Genomic DNA, 22,505 nt, shown 5'->3' with positions numbered 1-22,505 from the left:
AGCGTCGCCTCTACTTCCGGCGCTCTCGCGAGACGCCATCCGCAGCGCCGAGGGAAGATGGCGGCCACCACGGCGATGGCCGCCCTGAGTCGGCGCCTCGCGGGCGCCCTGCGGCTGACAGGAGCGCGGCCGGGCCCGGTGGCTGCCGGCCTGCCCGGGTACGTACAGGGCGGGGGCTGCTGACAGGGCCGGGCTGGAGGCACGGGTTGCGGCGGGAGTCCCGGGAAAAGGAAGGATTTCGGCTGTATGAGCGGAATGCTATTTTTTCCTATGAAGTGTCGCTTTTCCTTTAATCGCTGTGCAGCTTTACGCTGAGCCGGTGCCACAGGAGCCTGGTACAGGCCGAGCCCCTCCGTCACGCGAGGTTTCTGCACGCTACGCTGCCTCGGAAGGGCCTGGAGGAGTTCTTCGATGACCCAAAAAACTGGGGAGAGAAAACAGTGAAATCCGGTGAGTTCTGTTCAGCGCTCCCGGTCCCCTGAGGCGCTTTGAGGCACGACAGGATTTGTGTCTAAATACACGGCGCTGTAAGAATTTGTCACAGAGCTTTCCTGTTTCCTGGCCTTGAGCAAACACAAATGCACAGTGCGTTTTCATGTATTTACATCACCAAAACAGAGCTGAATACCCTCCAGGGTGGCTTTCCAAGATATGGCGCTATTTCAACAAGACGATACTTGTTCTGTAGTCAGCTGAGGCTGCATAGAGCTGCTTATCTTTTCGGAGTATGAAAATTTGATTCTTCTATATCAGTGGTTTTTTACTTTTATTTTTCAGGGGACGCATGGAATATAAAGCAGCTAAGGGCCAAGAGCAGTCAAGATTTGCACAAACTTTGGTAAGTTTTATCAAAGTAGCTTTTCTTCTTTAAAAGCAGCTCTTTTATGATGTAGTGTTAATGCTTCCCACCTACCCATGCCTTTTCTCCAAGCAAACCCATCTCCCTCAGCCTCACCCTGTAGGTTGGATGCATCAACTATCTTCTGCCTCCAGTTGGTCAGTGGCTTTGTTTTTTTACTATACATTTTACAGGATATGGGGATGTAGGCTGGATAACTGTGCTCTGTCCAGCAGGCCAGTAAGTAACTGCTGCTGCATCAAAAAATTATTTTAAAGCACTGTATTTTCTGATCTAGGTATGTCCTACTAAAGGAGAAGAACATGCTTTTAACTTTAGAACAAGAATCAAAACGACAGCAGAAGCCCATGCCAAGTCCAGAACGATTAGAAAAGGTAACTTTCATCATAGTAGCTGAAAATCTAAGCAAAATTGCTGCATGGAAGGTGAAGTGTTTTCAGGCTTGTTAAAGGCCATTTAAAAAATTTATTTTTGTAAGCACGAACACAAATGCTTCACTCAAGCAACACAGGGGGAAGGCCTCTTCACTTGTCATATAATATTGAATATTTTTCTGTCTTCCCTCACTGAAGCTGCACTACAGGATTTCTAGAAAATTCTTAATAAAACATTCTCTACGGCTTTCTAACGAGTTAGTAGGCACTGAAGCTGTAAGCAGACAACAAAATAAGAGCTGTATTAGCAAGTGGCTATTATAAGCCATCTGATAGAAATGCATACAGCAGCTACTTGCTTCTTCTGCTCCCTTCCTTTCCCTGCTTCAGAGCTCTCTATTTTCATTATTACTGTCAGAGCAGTCAGCTACTCTTTCACGTTCGTGTTTATTTTTTCCCCCCATCTGTTCTATTTGTAACTTAGCTTTGTAAAGCACCCAGTCCTTAGTATGCTAGCACATAAACCCAATTAAGCTGTTTCACTTAGCCACAATTGTGAAAATACAATGGAATTCCTGCTCGATTTTACCAATGCTTTCCTTTGGATTTTGTCAAGATATTCACTTGAGATTTTTAAGTTGTAAGCAATGTATCTTGTTGGTCCATCATCCTAAAACCAGTTCGTATTTACAGGTAGAAAAGTCTATGAAAAATATTGACTTGGTTGTCAGAGAAAGAGAAATTGCTTTGAGACTTCTCCAAACTGGTCATGAAAAGCCAGTACCTGGAGAGTGGAGAAATGACTTCTTAGGACGCACCTACTGGTATGGAAAAGATAACTTCTTTCATACATTTAGATTTTTCCCATGGTATCTCTCTTGGTCAGGAGAAGATCTGTGTATTACATAGAAGTGTTTGCTAGTTGCATTGAGATGATGCTTTATTTATTTACTTTCATATGGCTGTAACATGCTAAATGATTCTGTAGCTAAACTCAACCATTAATTACAAGTTCTGGGCTGTACTAATCAGACCATGCTCTCACCCAAGAATTTTCTATTTCTGTATTGGAATTCTACCAGACTATGCATTCTATAATCACTTTTGTGTGTCTTTAACAGGTATTCATACAAGGAATGGCCAATACCATGGTACCTGAACAAAAAATACAAAAAAAGGAAATTTTATTATTTACCTCATGTGAACCGCTTCATCAGGTAAAAAATCTTTTTTAATTGAGAATAGTTTTCAGCTATGTTCCTCCTTCCACTTTACAAGGAATTTTTTTTTTTTTTAAACAGATAGTAGATTGAAAACAAGGCTTTTGTCAATTGCAGTTTGTTCTTATCTTAGTTAAGAGATTTAAATTCTTATGAAGTTGTAATGTAAGTTATTTCATATGCAAAATACACGAGATGCCCCCTAAGACTGTAATCGCCTTAGAATTCAAAAGCAGAAGATAGTAAGGAGCCTGCTTTGCAGGCATTTCTGCTTATCAAAAGCAAATTAAACTAAAACTGAAGTCATACTCAATGGGAGTCTCTATTTGATTAGTGAGTTTATTAGGGATGTTGCACAGTCTCTGTTTCTAACCACACTACTTTATTTCAGGCTTAGACTTGAAAAATACTTACGTCTAAGGAACAGAAGGCAAAGCTTGAAGAAGAAGCAGCAGAAACTCTTAGAAAAGAAGTTTCCTCATCTTGCCGTAAAATCTCAGAGCCAGTAACATCCTGAAGAGTGCTGCAAGCAATTGTCTGAGTGTCTTTGTGACCAGAACATGGAAGCAAGTTCTGAAACCAGTGAACAACTTGACTGAGCATTCCTTCATGGCCTCCATCTTTATTTTTATCTCACACTTAACCTAAATTAAATTTGTGATTTGAAATTAAAGAGCTGCTTCAGTACATAACTCAAAAATCGTCTGTAGAAGCATTTGGAAAGTTATACCTTAACCAACTACTTACTATAAGAGTGAATCATACATTACTAACAGTAAAAAGCAGACAGACGAAAGTATGAAGTGTAGGGGATATTTAGCTGCTTTAGTTTAACATCTGTTAAACTAAATCTGTACTGAAAACAGTTTTGTGAGAGCATCTGAAGCTCACATCCCATACCTTGTTCCCTGATCTTCTGTGGCACTGGTATCATCACCTGTTATGTGTACGTTCTACATAAACACGCAGGGAAAATACACTTATTAACTGAGCTCTTCCACTGAGCTGCAAGAATTTCTTCCCTACTGTGAATCTGGCTCATTAACAAAAATTAAATATTTAATATCAGCTTTTAAAAAATGCAGTCTTCATACCTACATTTCTAGACTTTGAATCTAGACCATTTCAAACACAGGTGCACTGTTTTTTGCAGGAAGCCAAGTGTAGGAATACTGGTAGTAGTCTTCTCTGCAATGGAAGTAGAAAGATAAAGAATCTTTTCCTCATCACTATCGCTCTCACTTGGTGGCAAACACTACTTCATGGCAGATTTTAACCTTCAAATTCTTACAGTGTAAGAATTTAGAATAAAACCACCTTCTCAATAATTTACTATGCACTATCATCTGATAAAACAGTAGATACTCCAGGGGAACAGAAAATGAAGCAGATAAATCTATCCCCACCACTGTGACTTTCAGTTAATTCTCTACATCACACAAAATACCTACTTTATAGTCAGAAACTCTTTAAAATGGTGATAAAGCCCCAGAAAATATTTTGCTCCTCATACAGTGTTAGACCATTCACAGATATTACCATTGTACTGTACTTCTATAAAGATACAAAGTAGATAATGCTGAAACTTAAGTTTCAGCACACCACAGAAGAAAAACCAGAAATTTATATTCAATTCATTAAGAGAAACAAACAATGCACCTACTTTCTCTTCTCATTTCAAGCTACAAACAGTCAGATCAATTTCAGTGACGCTACCGTAACTTCTAACACAGTTCTGACCTGCTAAGATACAAGTCCAGCTGACATTTCACATTCTACTTGAATGCAACCTCCATCAAGTCTTTTCCTTCCAGCTTGACATCAGCAGTCAATTTGTCATGCAGTGTAGCTGACTTAAGTTTGCCTCATTTGCTGACAGAAGTATAGTTTGTCAAAACTTCAGAAACATGAAGCAAGCAAGTTTATCCAAGAATCAAATGATGTTTATTATGGTATGACAAAAACAGGCTGTTTTGATAAATTACTTTATTGTTTGGAGGTAACATGAAACTTTCCATCTAGAGGCCCCATCCCTATTTACCCTTGAGGTTTTCTAGGATACTGAAAATGTAGCAGTATTGTTCACATATTTTTATATCAGTTAAATGCTATTTGGTTTTTCACAGCCTTTAAAATAAAGAGGAAAACTCCACTGTGCCACAATACAGAACATCACACAGCTGTGAAATAGAGTAAGCTAAACAGCAACACAGAGCTGCAGCTTGACAACAGTTCCTGCTGAAGAAAAAAATAAATCCCCCTACTTCCTCTGCCCAAGCACACACACCCTATGCTAAATGCAGGCACTTACTGACCTTGCCAAGTGAGCTAAGGGAGCTAACCCAGCAATAAACAAATTGTGACTGCACCTCTAAGTTACAGTTCACTTTAAAATGTAAAGCCACATCACATCCTGAGGTCTACGACTATTCTGCTAGTCTTGGAAAGAATTCTCTGCCTTACATTCCCTGTCTCTAAAAAGCTCTGCTTCTCACCTACATCACTAAGGCATTCAGCATGTTATATACATTCTTAGAAACTAGCTAGAAAGCAATAATGATTTACTGAATGAAATTGCTCTATAATGGAAAATTAGCAGACCAGTGTGTAATATAACATTCACTAAATGGAATGTAACACTGTCAGAGGGTAGAAATCCGCACTGAACTGACCCACCTATAGCAGATTCGTAAATACAAACTCTGATTTTTAAAACAGAAGACTAACTTTCTCTGCACGTACTCATAAGGTTGCTCAAATACAGAAGAGCAAATTTTACTTTTAAGAGAGAAGAGCAATTTAAGGCCAAAGTACTAGCAAAGGAAGACTAATATGTGGAAGTAGGGTTATTTTAATAAAATGGTGCAGGTATCGCAAGGTTATGCCTCTGTTAGTTAACCTGTAAAGCTATTCCCAGGAAAAGATACTAGAGAAAATAGACATTTATACAAAATTATAAAATACTTGTTATATGAATTATTGCTTTACAAAGGACATAAACATCCCTTTTCTATGATAGTACCAATTAGGTCTCTCAAAAATTTTTAAGGTTTGTTAAAAATGGAACCTGAATTATGCAAAAAATCCAATATAAACTTTCTACAAAAAAGTCCATCCCATTCCTGAGTATGCTAAAGCTATAAGTCAGAAGAAGCGCTGAGGAAGCAGCAGTTTTCACAGCAAGCGGTTTAAGGACATTTTCTTTCTACACATTGTTTCCCTCCTTCTTCATATTCTTGTTTAGAAATCCACATTTGTTGAAAAGTACCCTAAAAAAAACAAAACAACAACAAACCAGAAACATCAAGGTTAGGTGAAACATGCTTCACTTTTCATTAATGTAAAGATTTTCTTGTTTTTTCATCAAGTAAAGAAAGAGGATTTGACTCCACATGCTTCAGTCATTTTCCTTTAATTTTTTTTCCTACTAGAGATTAAACTCAGATTGAAAGTTGCAGTACCCAAAGCTGATTTCAGTCTGATACTGCTAAGGGAATTCCCACAAACCATTCCAATGCTAAGTAACCTGGACAATCAAGTTCATGCACATGATAAAGAAACAGATTTGCAACCTTCATGATGCACTATCTACACAATATTTTTAGACACCATATTTCAAGCCTGCACACTGCCATTAAATATAGAAGGTGGCAAGTTACATTCAGACTGACTGGAAAAATTCAGATAATTATTGCTCCATTAGCATGAACTCTTCAATGCATACTTATCTGACCTTAATTTTTTGGGCAACACTGCTGCATGATATAGTAACGTGGGTTTACTAACCAAAGAAGCCAAAATTGAACCACCAATCCATGAGCTGAACCTCCGCTCCACTGTGGTGTTGTTTGCTATCAATTTCAGACGCATGCTCTGCACAGAAAATGAAATAAAACAAAAGGAAAAAAATCAGATACAAATTGCAGGAGGCTGGTGCCCTTTAGTAACATGAGGACAACACAAAGAACTGTGTTTGTGCTAACGTGCAGGTGGAAAAAATTAATCTTATTCAACTTACAACAGAGCTCTTCTGCCCTGTATTTAGAATCCAAGAAAAGCTATGCTGCAACCGAAGTATATGCTGTTTTTATCTTGTCTCCCAACAGAGACCATTAGCACATGCAGCAGAAAAGCAAAATGATAAACAGCAGAAATTTGAAGAGTTGTCTTACCGGTGGAGTTTTCTGAGATAGCTCTCTGTTCAGTCTGTCTGTGAAACTCTGTATTAGTGTGTTCCCTCCCGCTACAATCACACTGCCATAGAGGCCCTGAAAAGAGAATAAGAAACTACATTAATTCTGAAATCAACTTTCACAGAGTACGAAGGACACTGTGACACACAAATACATATAATCAATAATAATGCATCACTTCATAAATAATACTACCTCTCACAATTCAATTTATTAACCATGTGAAGAACATCTCATGAGAGCTCAATAATGTCCTATACAAGGAAGATAGGAGCTGTGATTAATGATTCTAAATTACTTCAGTTAGAGAGCCCTACAGCCACACATATCCTCTATCCAAGCTATTGGTTTCCTTTCAGCTGAATCACAGAATCAAGTTGGGAAGGTCCTAAAGAAGATCATCAACTCCAACTCCTGGCTCCAAAGGACTGCCCAACTCGATGTTCCAATAGCAAAGAAAAAACCTCAGAGCACTCCAAGTTTTCCATCTTACTAATGCTGCACACTAACACTGAGTACAAATTGTGCTCTAGTTCACACAGCCTGACACCCTTGTTAAGAGGAAAAGTTTTTCAACCCCCATGCACTGCACATCAAACATGAGTCTTTTCAAATTGACTCCTGAGAACGTGAGAACAATGTTTAAGCCAAAAGGTTTTCCTTTAAAACCTTCTCCCTTCCTTTTATTCACACCAAGAAGTTCCACTCAACTGTTTATGTTTAAGTACATTTGCCAAGCCCAAAAACCTGAAGATAACATGCAAAGTTATGACAGAAAATGCCAATCCATTGCATAATCTGAAGCTAATCCAATGTACATTATACAAGGTCAGTCACAAACAGACATTAGCTACTTAGACAGAAACACCAAGTTTAATCCAATATTCTACCTTAGGTATTTTGTAAAACAAAATAATAAGCCTGTATATTTCCAAATATGTAATACTTAGAGCATTATTATGCATTATCATTATCCTAGGAAGTTCATATTCCTTTACCAACCACATTCAAGTAAAAAAAAAAAACACAATCAGTAAAAAAATCTCTACCTTAACTACAGAACATGTCTAGCACTTACCGGCCTGATGTCTATATCACACATCCCAACGCTTGTCGTGACAACGTGACTCACACCCAACATCGTGTTACCAGATAAACCCTAAAATTAAAATTAGTAATTCACACATCTCACTTCAAACAAAAAAACCCAAAGTACATAAAAGGCCCAAATGAGCTGAATTAATCTAATTTATTAAAGAGAGCAAAACATTTTCAGGGAAAGTAAAAAAATATTGTTTTCCCAAGAAAACATCCAGCACATCTCATTCTTGAACTGCATTCCTTCTGTTACTATCCCAACCCTAACAAATCCACACAGACCAATTTCACTGGTAAGATAACCACATGATATAAACACACGCACAAATCAGGAAATTAGGGACACCATACAAAGGGAAGCCATGTGATAAGCCACTAATTTGAAGCCTCCTCATCATTACATATCATAGTTGTTTTACCTTTACATTAGAAGGGTCAAATAATCCCTCAGGAATTTTTAGACGCTCAGCACCAAAGTCACAGTTATAGCCATTGGGAAACTCATAATGAACTGTTGGCATCTGTGCAGCTACCCTAGAGCATTCAGAAAGCAGCACATTAAAGTACAACGTAAATTGAATGTTACCTAAGTAGCATTATAAACCAAAGTTCCAATGAGAATACTGTGATTTATGTAAATGATGCTTTGGTAATATTATGATCTTACGGAATATTCAATAAGTTACCACCTGGATGCATGCTATTTCTTTACTTAAATAGATAGATGTGTCATGGTTTTGTGATTTTTTGTTTTCAGTATTCCACATCATAACATCATGTGGGGCACCAGGAGTTTAACTGTTAATGCTCAAGCTCTGGGTATCTGCCCTGAAGAGAAGAACTACATTCCCCAGGGGGCTTTGCGGTCACACAGAGGAACTCCTAGCAAGGTCAACTGATGTGCTCTTCTTCACCTGCTCTTTGTTGTCAGCTCTTCTCCCATCTCCCTGCTGCTCAACTGGACTGCGCATCTCACCTCAGCGTTGTGGTGAGGCCTATCCACCTTTCAGACATTCTCTCATTATACTTGATTTATTAGCTTCAATTCTAATTATATTGTATTATAGTGTGTTATCTTGCATTCCGATACTATATTTAATAAATTAGTTTGTTTCTCCTCAGATCATTGCCACTGGTTTTTTTTGTTGTTGTTGTTTTTTGTTTTTTTTTTTTTGTTTTGTTTGTTTTTGTTTTTTTTTTAATTCTTTTGGGGTCCCCTGTTCCCTGGAGGCACAGATTTTGTGAAATCCCTCCACCCTGCTAGTCACGGAACCAGGCCCGTAAACCGTTGACAAGATGTTATCTACCTTTGCTTAATCTCTAAATAAAACAAGCCAACAGCAATGAAAAGAAAAGCATTCCATGCGCAACTGTGAACTAATGTCACAAGGAGGAAAAGAGTTACATACTGTTCATCATAGGTTGAATCTGACACTTGGAGGACAGAAGCTTGGAAGTCCTGAATGACACACTATGGAGATAAGAATTATATGGTTACAAGAATGTCAGTCAATAATTCAATAAAACTTACAGAACTGAGTTCTTTAACACTTTCTAGTTCCTGAAGAAGAAAACCTCACATACTTGCAAACAAGAATTTGTTATGGGATGCCCAGGGAGGCTGAGATGGAGAAGTGACATACTTACATTACACATGTAGTTGTGCCAAGACCTAGTGACCTGGGGTAACTTCTCCTTTCTCTTCCAATTTGCTGGTGACCCCTCACGAACTGCCTCCTGAAGTTACAGGGAACATAACTATCAGTTCACCATTTAAGCTCATTCCCCCCAAACACACACTAAATGAATTTACTTTCCCACCTTTGAAGCAATCATATACGGCGGAATTATCTCTATATTCATTTCCTGAAACAGTTCTCTGCACTGCATAGTAATAAAGTCTCCTGCTAGTGGTGATTTTACAATACCTAAAAGATAAAAACAACAACCCATCCCATCAAACTCGTAAAGCACTGAAATCAGAATGAACTCTCCCATCAGAGACACAGTTGAACGTTTGGTTGTGTTTCACTTTTCATATTTAAGGGAACAAATACATTTAAAAGCAGCAGTTAAATTGTAAAAGCAGAAAACAAGCCAACTTGACTTTAATACTGCTGTGCTATTATCCAAGAAAACTTTACCTTGCTGAAGTACATATCCATCATGCACTGGGATAGCAGTGGTGTGTGTTGCTCCGCTATCCAAGATAAGACCTGTAGATCTCCCATTAGCAAAACTAGTCAAAACAATTAAAGAAAATAGTGTAGTTTTCATCTTAAAAAAGTAACATACAATTTAAGCATAATTAGGAATGCCAATGTTTAATTCTTCAGCTCTACAGTCAGGTTTGCTGTTTTCCCAGGCACATCACCTTCCTACAAAGTGCATAACCCCACTGACAGAACACTTAGCTTTGAACAAAGGTAACAATCCAAGTCAACAAATCCAAGTCAATACCATCAGTAACCTCAGTACACATCCAACTTATTTAGATTCTAACGGTGAAAACAAGTTATTATTTTAAAATAGCTACAAATATTTGTCTTAAGGCTATGGGAACATCAATGTCTAGTTACAGTATTCAGTAGTTTGGACAACACCATTTTGGTCCTGTAATGTTCTTACTCATGGTATAAAGTGAAAACAAAAAAAAAAAAAAGGGGAGAAAAAAAAGGCAAATTAGAAAAAAAGACATCACCTCAAAAGACAACAGCCAGACTGGGAGAACTTCAAAACTGAATTAAAGCTCAGAAATTGAAGCTGTTTATTTCCTCCCCAGATGTTTATGGAAAAACTAATTCAAGAAAGAAAAATTAGATACAGTGTTAAACTAGGAGTTGCCTGGAATAGCTTTACTGTAGTTTCCAGAGATTAAAAAAAAAAACAAAACAGCACAACATTACAAAGGATACGCTGTTAGAACAGCAGTTTTACACAAGAAAAATGCAGGGATGTTGTAGTGTTCAAACATCAATTCAGTCAGTTTCTCACGCTTTGCTCTGGTATTCCACTAAAAGAAAAAAAATACAAACAAGTAAATAAAAAGAAGTTACGCTTATCTTGAAGATCATCTGAGCGTAACAAAAGAAAGCAAACAAAGTGAAGTAGTAATTGGAATTATTAAAGCCATAATTACAAATCAAATTCCTACACAAAAAAAGATTTCTAGTAATTTATTTCCTTAAAACCTTTATTATTCTAATATTATTTCAAAACATTAACGTAGATCTTTAGCTTAAATGTACAGAAAGCAAATGTGCAGAAAGCAGGCAAAACTCTTGGATTACAGGTCTACTTTAATACCTTCAGATCTTATGCCCTTTGGGCATAACACTCTAATGTGACAGAAAGTACAGCAATAATAGTAGAGTAGCAAAGCCTTCAGCTGCAGCAAATGAGGACAAGCCCAAATGCAGCAGCCATAGACACAGAAATGAAGGGGAAAAAAGCTACCTATCTTCAGAAGCCTCAGGTACACAGGAAGCCCCAGCAAAATACCCTCACCTCCACTGCCAACCCTTAAATGAGGTCTGGGAAAGGGTGCATCCTGGCTCCACCCCTTCTGGTCATTCAGATACACTGCATGCACCTGAGCTCTCCTGGCTTGCCCTGCCTTCCCACCAGGTGCTCAATCATTGCTCCAGGCTATGACTTGGCATTTCCACTATACTGACCATTACTAAATGACAGTAACTTTGTTCACATTTTTCTCCAGAAATCTGCATTCATCCACTCAATTTACATTACAGGGCCACTTGCAAAAATTGAATAAAAACTCTTCTACTGCACACGTTACTCTGTCACATGTTAGATGATAGGCTGAATCCAAAGATGGATTAAGTGTAACATAAGAAGACATGCAGACAACTTTCTGCTTTTATTCTAGACTGTTAAGTGAATATATTATTTTTTATTTTATACTTTTTTTTTTAATACATGAAACACAGTAACACATAGCAAGTACTTTCTAATAAAACTCATGAAAATTCTTTCAAATTGTTGGGGTTTTTTGGACATTTTTCTTATTGAGAATACTTTCCAAAACTCACACAGTTTTAACACCCGCAACCTACAAGCCAGTGTTGGATTTCTCTAAAACTAATTTCTGTAGATTCAGCAAGAAGATACTGTTAAGATTCCTCAAAATGCAAAGCTTCTTTTACTCACTGGTGCTTCAGACATAAGGACAGGATGCAAACTCGCTTCAGATTTAATATGCATCTTGTAAGTGTGATCCAAAATCGCCTGGAAACTATCCCAGTCTTCAACTGCAATGACATTGAAGCAAACAGATCAGTTACTTCTAACTTTTGATCCACTTCATAAATCCACATAAAGGTTTCCTGATGCTTCTTTTTTTCCAAAGAGCTCTTCAGTCAAAAGCTGTCCTCAGCAGACCTATACCCCTCCTGCTTTGCCAAATTCTCTTTCTTTTTTTTATAAGCATCATGATAGCAAATAAGTTATAATAATAGTCCACCAACACAGTATATATGCTTTATGTATTTTGTAAATCATGTATCCATTCTTATGGCTGGTAGCCTCTGTCCACACACGTTACAGGAACAACCTTAGGAACTATTTCCAAAAATTGCTTCTTTACTGTTTTATCAAAGGAGATAGCTAAATTAAAGCCATCAAATAAACTAGAATCTACAAGTCTCCCATTAGGACATAAAAATGCTCATTATCATATTAAAATTTCTTTAGTAAAAGCAGAACCTTTTCTTTATGAGCTTGTTCTCTAAGGGAAAAAACAGTTGACATGTATAGCATCTGTTTACATGAAAGCTATGACTTTTTGCAGCCCAGCAATGGTATCTTAAAAATAGGTAAAAAAGATAGAGCACCATACTCATTCCATTTTTTAAAGGTGAAATGGCCTCCATATTTTCCCTTGGGACTCTCAGGGCATTGGTGTCTATGTAGTAAGTTGGGCCCCCTTGTTTGCCTTTGTCACCATCTATCTCCATCAGAGTGCTGCCATTGTCTCTTTCTAGCACCACACCTATAGCTGTAGGAAAATCAACCTGTAAAGCAAAAGGTAAGAGATCAATGACAATTATTCATTTTCGTTGTGTTTTTTTTTTGCTAATAAAATTCAGAGTTTTCCTTAAATACTAAAAGTAATAAACAGTATATTCTAGAAGTTTATAACTAATAAACAAGTTCTAAGCCCCAGTTATAATTCCACTGAGTTCACAGAGATTCTTACCTTTGGACAGTCTTCGCCTGCATAGCCTGCTCTCACTGTATACGAGCCAATGTCAAAAACAAGAGCTCCAACTTCATCTGAAAAGATTGTTAACAAAGAGGTAGTGAACGGTTATTGTGCTCCACTGCAATCCTGACCTGAACATTCTCTTCTGTCTACTTTGTTTGCCAGAACAAGCAAACAAAAAAACCCAACACAATAAAGCATATTTCCCAAGACACACAGAAATTTCTCTATTCAGAATTCAAGCTAACTGAGAGCCAGCAGGAGGTTCCAGATACGCTGTAACTAGGATACTGCAATACCTTTCTTTGGCATAAATAAAAGGGTAATTTTAACAGAAGAGGGCTGTGTCTAAATACAAGCTTGAGAAGTGAGTCCACATGAACTTCGTGACATTCAACAAGGCCACGTACAAGATGTTGCACAGGAGTTGAGGCTCATGCAGCTGGAGATGAGCTAGTAGTGTGGCCCCCAGCATAAGGATGAGGAGATGTTGGAGTGGGTGCAAAGGAGGGTCAAGAAGACAATCAAAGGGCTGAAGCACCTCTTCTGTGGAGAAAGGGAGCTGGTTTTGCTTAGCTTAGAGAAGGTTCCAGTGAGATCTTATTGTAGCCTTCCAGTACTTAAAGGCAGCTTATAAACAGAGGGAAACTGACTTTGTACGCGGTTTGACAGTGACAGGCCAAGGGAAATGGTTTCAAACTAAAAGCAGAGAGTTAGGTCAGATGTTAGGGGGAAATTTTTCAGAGAGGGCAGTGAGGCCCTGGCACTGCCGCCCAGAGCGGTGTGCCAGCTTGGCTGGGCCCTGGGCAGCCCGAGCTGCTGGGGGCAGCCAGCACACGGCAGGGAGTGGCACAGGGTGAGCTTTAAACAGAGCAACTGATCTGCGACGCACGACACAGACATCTGAGCACTGACTCCGACACCAAGCCGTCAAAAACTCGCACGAACCAAGGCAGGCCCGGATCGCCCCGAGTCGGCCGGAACCCGAGCGTGGGCAGCCGGAGCCGGACGCCCCAGCCCCGTAGGTGAAGGCGCCACGCTCCGAACCGCCCTCCTGCCCGGGGCTCCGATCTTCCATGACTTCTTAACGAAATCCAAACCCTCAGACTCCCGCCCGGCACCGCCGCAGCGCCACCAGCCCGGGGCCGCCGTGCGGGGCCGCCTCTCAGCGGAGCGGTGCCGGCGGAGGCGCGGACGAGGCCCGCGGCGGCCTCCTGCTCCTCACGCCCGGAGCAGCGGCGGGGCCGGGAGCGCCGCGGCGGCAGAGAGCCGCGCCGCTGCTGGGCCCTGAGGGAGCGGAGGGACGGGCGGGCACGCGGCGCCTCACGGGACGGCGCGAGCTCAGCGGTCTCGCAGCGCCGGACTCACCTCCGCCGTAAACGCCGCCGCTCATGGCTGCGCGCCGGCCGCTCTTCTCAGCGATGCGGCAACAATAGCAGTCGGGCCCTCGCCCCGCCGGCCGGCCCAGCACAGCTCGCAGGCCCGCGCCTTCCCGCCAATGGCAGCGCCGCTACCGTCCGCCCACCCGCCCGCTCGCCAGCGCGGCACCCAACCGAATGGCTGCGCGGGCACAGCGACCAATCGGCGAGGGGCGGGAGGCGGGGCCCGGCTACAGATAGCCAATCACACGGCACGAAGCAAGGAGGCGGGCGAAGGAGTGAGCGAGCAAGTGTAGGTGTGGTGCGCGGGAGGGGCGGTGTGAGGAGAGCGGCGGGGCGGGAGGAGCTGAGGGAGGAGCTGAGGGAGGGGCCGAGCGCTCTTGAGGTGGGCAGTGCCGCTACTTATGGGGATGCTGAGGGAGAGTGGGTAGCTAGCTGGATGCAGAGTGGGGATGAAGCTAATGTGTGTTACTGCTAGGGCTTTGGGGTCTCCCTCTCAGAGTCAGACATGTTTGAAGCGCCTCCTGGTAGTCCTCATTACGGTATCTCTTCTTGTTTGGGGCACCTCAGTGTGATCCTGCTGTTAGCCCAGCAGGTAGCTGGGTGTAAGTTACAATTATGGGTGTTTGTATGAGGAAGATAAGTGTAAATCTTTCTTTTCCCCTAACTGTACTGTATACTAACTTTAGTTAGTGTGGTTTGTTTTATTTTATGAAATCCTATAATGCGTTACAGTGATTTCCAGTATGTGGCACTAATACCCAAGGCAGAGTTGGTGGAGGAGGGTGAATTAATTGCAGTTGGGAAAAGCAGCTAAGAAAAATGGGTATTAGAGCACCAGGGGACTTTCCTTCAGCTTGTGCTTGGGTTTTGTTTTTGTAAAGGTTCATCACATCCCTGTGGTAACTGATGCTTAGGGGCAGATCCTGCTTTCCACAAGAGCAGCTTCTGATGGATTTGTGTGCCACACACAAGACAGCCCTCTGCTGCTTCATTTTCTCTGTAACTTTTGCAGCACTGAAGATATCCCAGTGATGCCAGCAGAAGATGTGCTGGAGTACAGAGGCGTGTGGCTGTGCAGCATGGGGAGAGGGCATTCCTGTGTGTGACCAGTTTTTCCTGCAAAGCAACTGCTTGGTGCTGATAGTGAGAACTGGAAGGCAACATGTGCTGGAAGTCTTGCTGATATCTGAAAGCCTCAGGATTTGGTGAGTGTGAAAATAAAAAGTTAAATCTGTGCAAAGAAGCCTGGAAGATCTGGGGAGGGAGACTTGAGCTGTTAGCTGCCTCAGTCTTTTTTTTTTTTTTTTTTTTCTGTGCCTTGCACTTGTGTCAGCACTTACATCAGTGCAGCATCACCACTGTGCAGGTAATATTATGCAGTGACTTTGCATTTACTTCACAATAGTGTGGCTGGCCTCACAGAATTCAATGCAAAAGAGAAATAGATTCCAGAATCTTTTTTTCAGCTTACAGAGATGTAAATCTAAGATTATTTCATTGAATTTTTGCAGGCTATCCTATCTAGAGTTCTGCCACCACTGCACATAATGTAACTGAATGCCTTTGTTTTATTTCATTACGTTTTGCATGCTTTCCTCAGAAACAAGAGTTATGAAGTCAAAGCATGTGGAAGCATTGAATGTATTTTATCTGTGTTCCTGCGGTGGTGTGAATGGCTGTGGTATTTCAGTTGGAGTTGCAGGAGTAGATCTAGTGCAAACTATTTGCTTCTTCATGATAATATCACATACTGATTTACTTTATATGGCATAATATTTAGTAACTTTAGAGTTAAACATTAACATAAGTTATCTGTAGCTGGAAATGAAAGAATCATTTTAAAAGTCAGATATGAATCAAGACTCTAAATTATGGTGCTTGCTAATAAGGAAAAATTAGTTTCATCAGTGACATGAGGAGAAAGCTGAGCTTTCTGATTATTGCCTTGCACTTCTTTCAAACTTCATTAAGATGAAATTGTTTCAAGCAAATATTTTTAGCACGTGTTTACCACGTAACAAAGCAACCTTGAGAGTGATGTATATGTGAAACCAAAGCTGAACAGAATTATATTATGTTTCTCAACATGCTGCATTTCCCCACTGGGTTGTTGTTGGCCTGTTGTTTATACAATGCCAAACAGCTGACAGTCAACCTCCAAGGCTGCAGTTTCAGTTTCCAGGTTCTGGCAAAAGTCTAGCTGTAGCAGTGGCTTACTCATAATATGTCATCTTCCTCGTTTGTTGATTGCAAAATGCATATTAAGCGTTTTCTTATTTTCAGAAGAAGTCTAAGATGTTTATGCGAACTGAAAAAATATCAGTAGATGCAAAATAACCATTAATACTCATTCACTCAAGAGCTTTGTGTGACCTCTTAGCTTTCTGCTTTCCTTGCTAAAGATTTTGAGTACTTTGTCTGTTTTATTAAGGAAGTGAAGTATGAGAATAAACAGCTAGAACAAAAACTGAATTCATAACTCAATGCTCATTGAACATAATCTCAGCATTGCCACACCTTACCTTTAGGCTCTTACCTGAAACTTGAATCTAAGCTAAGTTATGTTCTGTATAAAATGTTCTGAAGACAGACACTTAAAAACTAGATTTGTGACAGTGTTGCTAATTGTATGGGAACTAAGTCATGGCCTGAACCACTGATTGAGCTCCTGGAGGAAGGACCCCATCAGTCCTGGGAGCGCAGGTGAAGGCAATTCATCTGTGTGACTAGAAGGGGTGGAGCCTGTCTGCACCTCTCTTAGACCTCATTTAAGGGCTGACTGCCACTGGCGAAGGATCTCTTTCTGGATATTGCTCCTTGGTGAAGCTTTCCCTTGTGGAACCTAGAATCTTCTGATATGGGTGAGCAGTCTTCTTCCCTTGCTTCATAGCGCCTTTCTATTGTGCCTGTGTTTCTGTCATCACAGCTCTGTTGTAATGCTTTTCCCGTTATATTGATCTGTCCAATTGCTATGCCACTGTACAGGGTCTTTGGGTTTAATGGTCAAAAATAATAAGGAGAAGAGACGTCAATCTGTCCGTATCTTCAGCCAGAGAGTCACAGAATCCTCTTTTGGAGTTGGCGTGTTTAACTTGTCCTTTTGTAAAGAGACTCATGACTCACTCTGATTTTAGAACATGATTGAAGGAAAAGGTGATGGTGTTGCTGTTAGTATGTAGTCAACTTTGCATCACCAAGAGACGGTTTGACTTATTCTTGGAGTGGAGGAGAAGAAAAAAATAAGAAGGAATGCTCAGATTCCAACTGAGTCTGACAGAAATAATAGGAACTAGGACTGACTGGAGAATGGAGGGGGAAAAAGAAAGAAGAAAAAAAAAAAAAACCAACACAACCACTGTAATATTAATGCTACTTTATTTTTCTCAACCTTAAGTGGTTTCTGTGAAACCAAACTAGAACACTGTTTCTTGTTCTTCATGTAACACTTATTTGCAGACCCAGCTTAGGTGCAAAGCGGTGTTTGCCTGGAACTGGTACTGAGATAAGTTTGCTGGCTAAGCCAGCTCTGGCCAGAACCAACTTAAGTGAGTCTGTATGGCTTTTCTCAAATGAGTCCCTTGTGTACCAATATCTCATTGGCTCAGATCTGGCAGCACTTTCTGTTTCAGGCTTAGAACTTGGTCTGTAGTCACTTTGGATTCCTGCAGGGTTTATTAGCTTGGCAGCAGGACCAAACCTGAGCTGGCTTAGTACATCTCATCTGCACAAACAAAGCTACTTTCAATTGGGTAGCCAACTCAGTCTGGTAAACAGAAGATCTTTGTATCAACTGAACCTTACCATTGTGCAGGAGCACTTTGATTCCTTATGCTTCTCACTGCCAGAATGAAGATCTGGCCCCAATAGAGTGTGTAGCAAGGAGCACGTCTCCCATTTCTTGGGCAGATAATCTGTCTTTAGCCTCAGAAGGCTCAAATGACTATTTCCAGAGTCCCAGGAGGGTGCTGTGTTGCCTCAGTAGTAGTTTTGAACTATGATACTATGCAGCTTAGAATAATGGCTTTGTGCAGCCAGAGATAAGGAATCCGGAAGTCAAACTTGTGGTTTTTTAACAATCAAGAATGCCAGAGAAAGAAAACTGCCTAGTGTTATGGGATGTTGAATGGAATTAATGTGGGCAGATTCCAGATATTAAGTTAGTGCTTTTAAAGACTGTATTTGTGCTGCTATTTGACCCTTTCTACAGGTGATAAGGTTGTAGCATAAGTTGTTTTATGGTATTTGACAATATGTAACCCACCTAGAACAAAATGCATGAATATCTCTATCCTAGTTAGGTGTCTGATCAGATTTTGCTTTCCAAGATGCAGAGAATTAAAAAAAAAAAAAAAAAAAACCCAAAACATACAGCTGGAGCAAGTGAGCTATTTTAAACTGTATTGCTTGGGGACTATTTTTGATTGCATTTTTACATATACCTTAAATATGCCCTGAAGTGTGTACTAGTGCTTTCATGCTCACTAGGATGTGCAGTCCTAGGTGCTTAAGATGCATGTAGCAGTTCAAGTCCTGGGGTTGCATCATGTATCCAAAGTGTGGCTGGATTAACTTGGTAGTTGATGGCTTGTCTGACCTACCAGCTCTGGAAGGAAGCCCCCAGTGATTGCAAGTGCAACCATGGTTGGTGGCCTGTATGACTTTTCGCTGTCTTGTGCGGCAGTGAATGGACTTGCCATTGTCCAGTCCTGTTGGAATAACTTGTTTTCCATTACCCAGGATTCTCCAGTTAAGATGGCAGTCACCCATTGCAGTATTAGGATACAAACTTGTCTCTCATGAAGCTGTAATCTGAGTTGAAAAGTGTTAGACTACCATGCTGGAATTGAAATGAAGGTGGAGCAAGAATAAAGAATTACTAGTTTTGAATGCATCTGTGCTTTAGCAGGACACACTGACTGTGAATGCCATTAAAACTGAATACTAAAGGATATTAACAGCAATGCATTTATATTCAGATGTTTGCTTTTTTTGAATGTTGGTACTTCCTGTTCTTTAGTTTATCTTGCTGAATTTCAGTGTAATGTTAGTTAAACCATGAAAGCCAAAGAATGCTGAAAGCCTATAGTTTCTGCTACTGAAGAATGCTGTTATCTTTTAACGTAGGCATCCTTGACATGAGCTAGTCCAGCTGTAATATAGCTAATGGAGTAGTGTAGGGAGAGCAATAATGAATTTGGAATCATTTCACAAGACATGTGTCTTGTACAGGAACAGTCAAACAGACAAAATATATCTTTTGTCTTGATATTCAACAGTGTATTGTTCAGAATCATATCAACTTAGGGAAGAAGAGTCATCCTTCCTGATGCTTTAATGGCACAGCACTACAAAGGCCTTTATATAAATAATAATGTTTGCTGGGTTTTTGTTAGGCTTGACAACATGGCTGACGCACAGTGTCTTGAAATGTTTGCAAGAGTCTGTGGCAGTGCCTCCTCCTAAGACTCATTCAGAAGCCATGTGCTCTGTCTGCAGCTCTGCACCACCGACTGGATTTGTCCCCATTGTGCTGCCCTGTGCATTCATGTGAGTCAGCTTCATGTGCCAAGTCAAAAGCAAGTTGCTGTGGTTGGAAATGATTAACAAAGATTTACAAAGCTTTCTTATACTTAAAAGCATTTTATTGTCTTTTAGCTAGTAACGTTTCATGTGAAACATGCCCAGGACAGCTGCATTTGTTCTTAAAAAGGTAAGCTTCTTAATACCAAGGATAAGATTTTTGTACAGCCTGTGATAATAAATGGAAGGTAGGTGAACTATGTGCAGAAATTTAGGCTCAACTGCAAAACACAATTGTGGAAAAGAATTGGAGGCTTGGATTTGGACCATGAAAGAAAAGATTTATGAGAATCACAGAGCATGCATTGGCCACCAACGTAGTGGTGAACTTTGCCTTCTGTGGTTTCTAAACATGCAGTGGTGCTTTCTGTCCTTGTCAGACAAAATGTAATAGCAAAGGCAATGTTGTACCAGGGCTTCACTTTGCTTAAATCAAGATATTTCTGTAAGTTTTAACACAGTAGAGCATTTGCTGATATGATGTCAGTGTTTTAAATAATTAAAAATATTGTATTCAGCAAGAAAATAAAGTACATGTAATAGACCACTATCATCTTTTGAATATCCTTCCTGTTGATTACTTGTTTTATCATAAAGTTCACTTTCTTGCAATGGCTCATTCAGCTGTTTTTTAAAATCATCATGGTACAAGTAGTTTTAGAAAAATAATTAAAATGAAGCCCTTTTGTATATAAAGCATTTCAGTGACAGCACTGAAAGTACTTTTTAAAGAAGTTAGCATGTTTATTCACCTTGGGGAAAATAATTTGTAACTGCTCATCTGACAAGTTAGTAGTACATCTGAGAATTTGAGTCTCATTGAATCTTAGCTCATACCCCAAAATCACATAAAATTTCTTGTGTGAGCAAGCTGGGATTTTAAAGCCTGTCTCTCCTCTTCTTCAAGGACTCCTAGACATGCATCCATCTAAATTTCAATGAGTGCTAAATTTCACTCCAGAAAGCTTTAACTAATTGAATTTAGACAGCTAGATACAGAAATATCCTAGCTGCAAGTGCTAGCTACTTAAATTTGTTTCGTTTCAGATTTGAATTGGGGCCAAGTTCAAATATATCTAATGTGTTTTCATCAGCTCATCAGAAAATTCAGTTGTCACGGTAAAGCCATTCCCATCCAACTTGTGCATAATAGCTAAGTGGTTAGAGCAGCTACCTTAGCTCACTCACAGCTTCAGCTCTTCATATTTCATCTCAGAGGAGAATGGCCTTTCCTTCAGGCTGTGAGATGATCTGAGTGCTAACACTTCCTGGTGTGCTCTTTGAAAATAGTCTTACGTTCATTTAGAAATCCAGAGATTTTGAAATCTAAAGAGGAGTGAGTAAAAGGATGTCTGATTCTGCACTGTAATTGGTAGTAAACTCATATTGGTGTGGAAGATTATTTTCTCCAATTTATCATCCCAAATTCATTTGTTTTTATTTGATAGTGTAAAGAGAAGTGGTGCAGATGTTAAGATATCTCAAACCAGGTTACTTGTTACCTTACTTCTCATTTTTTATCAGAGAAAAAATTAGCCACACCCAAATTTCTCTAGCTCTGACATACACAGTGTGGTCAAATTCTCTGTAATCGTTCTGTGCAACAATAATGTCCTTTTTAACTTGTTTCACTTTTCTGATGTATGGCTGGAATCAGAAGCACATCTTCTTTAGGGGGATTGTAATTATGAATACCACCAAATAAGCCTGCTAATATGTTTATTTCTAATGGCGTAAGCATGAGATCTCCTGTATTGTTTGTACAAATGCATTGTTAGGGGAAAATTAGGGTAGGGGAGCTAATGTGAGTAACGTCACTCAGCAATAAAAAGTGAAAAGAAATTCTGAAAAATACATCTACTCTTTTCTGAATTCTACTGTGAGCTATCTTAATAGGAAATTTTGACAGAATTGAAAAATAAAAAACAGTGCTTGAATTATTAAAATCATCAGCAACAATTTGCTTCAATTAAAGACTTGAAGATGCTCCCAGTGCTTTGATTAAGAAAAAAATTAGGAAGTTTCTTATTCATCTCGACAGGCATCTTTGTAAAATGGAAGGTCCCTTGTGCTCCTCTGGAGCTGTGTAATGCATACGCGAGCATGGATTCTCAGAACTATCTATAATGCATATAGTGCTTTCTGCTCTCAGTGGCTTTTTTCCCACTCTCTTTACGTCATTTGCCATTTGTGAGGGTTGCCAGGGTAATGACCAATCATCCCTGGAGAGATGCCTGCTAGTAGGGACAACATAGGCTTTCTCTTTTTTGGTATTCTGCAGTATGTATTTGAGAGCTATTCTAGCATCAAGCAGAACTTTTATTTAGTTAGTAGGAAGTAAAAGTTGACAGAGCATGAAATAGCAGCTTACGGCCATTAAGGTAAGTGAGAATTTTTCTTCTCTTTTCTATTTTATTAACATACTGAATGTCTGAATGCATTCAAAACACAGAGCATCATTACAGATTTATTTTAATTTTTTTTTTACTATAGGTGTAACCAACCTTGCTATTGTTTATAGCAGAGAGATTTTAGCTAATTTGAACAACAGAACCTTAGTAGTGCTGTGTATACA

At 39.9% G+C, this 22,505-nt stretch overlaps 2 protein-coding genes and 1 long non-coding RNA gene across 7 annotated transcripts in view; 2 read left to right on the top strand and 1 right to left on the bottom strand.

Moving 5' to 3' along the window:
• The first annotated feature begins 7 nt into the window (after positions 1-7).
• Positions 8-3,126, top strand: MRPL47 (mitochondrial ribosomal protein L47). Its single transcript, XM_031614608.2, has 7 exons — positions 8-158; positions 305-450; positions 778-838; positions 1,137-1,233; positions 1,927-2,057; positions 2,355-2,450; positions 2,845-3,126. The coding sequence occupies exons 1-7, from the start codon at positions 58-60 to the stop codon at positions 2,960-2,962; spliced, it is 750 nt and encodes a 249-aa protein (XP_031470468.2). The 5' UTR covers positions 8-57; the 3' UTR covers positions 2,963-3,126.
• Positions 3,127-4,121: 995 nt separating this feature from the next.
• On the bottom strand, positions 4,122-14,497 carry ACTL6A (actin like 6A). Of its 2 annotated transcripts, none has more exons than XM_031614599.2 (14): positions 13,917-14,061; positions 12,963-13,039; positions 12,603-12,777; positions 11,915-12,015; positions 10,660-10,757; positions 9,889-9,983; positions 9,566-9,672; positions 9,392-9,481; positions 9,154-9,215; positions 8,164-8,278; positions 7,725-7,805; positions 6,626-6,721; positions 6,240-6,326; positions 4,122-5,722 (listed from the first exon to the last, which is right to left on the bottom strand). In XM_031614599.2, the coding sequence occupies exons 1-14, from the start codon at positions 14,044-14,046 to the stop codon at positions 5,642-5,644; spliced, it is 1,395 nt and encodes a 464-aa protein (XP_031470459.2). In that variant the 5' UTR covers positions 14,047-14,061; the 3' UTR covers positions 4,122-5,641. The 2 variants fall into 2 exon arrangements, with proteins under 2 accessions (XP_031470459.2, XP_031470460.1); XM_031614600.2 differs by lacking the exon at positions 13,917-14,061 and adding an exon at positions 14,337-14,497 and having other exon boundaries at positions 4,127-5,722.
• Positions 14,498-14,740: 243 nt separating this feature from the next.
• LOC149916672 (uncharacterized) overlaps positions 14,741-22,505 on the top strand; it is a 34,091-nt gene continuing 26,326 nt past the window's right edge. For all 4 annotated transcript variants that reach the window (XR_016469820.1, XR_016469822.1, XR_016469823.1 and 1 more), the window contains exons 1-2: positions 14,741-14,889; positions 15,363-15,555. This is a non-coding gene — a long non-coding RNA (uncharacterized LOC149916672). The remainder of the gene's footprint in view (positions 14,890-15,362; positions 15,556-22,505) is intronic.

Source organism: Phasianus colchicus, chromosome 10 (assembly GCF_987193195.1).
Source record: "Phasianus colchicus chromosome 10, bPhaCol1.hap1.1, whole genome shotgun sequence".
In the NCBI taxonomy this organism is placed as follows: Eukaryota; Metazoa; Chordata; class Aves; order Galliformes; family Phasianidae; genus Phasianus; species Phasianus colchicus.
Note: the sequence above shows the minus strand (reverse complement) of the source record. Positions and strands in the feature narration are given on the sequence as shown.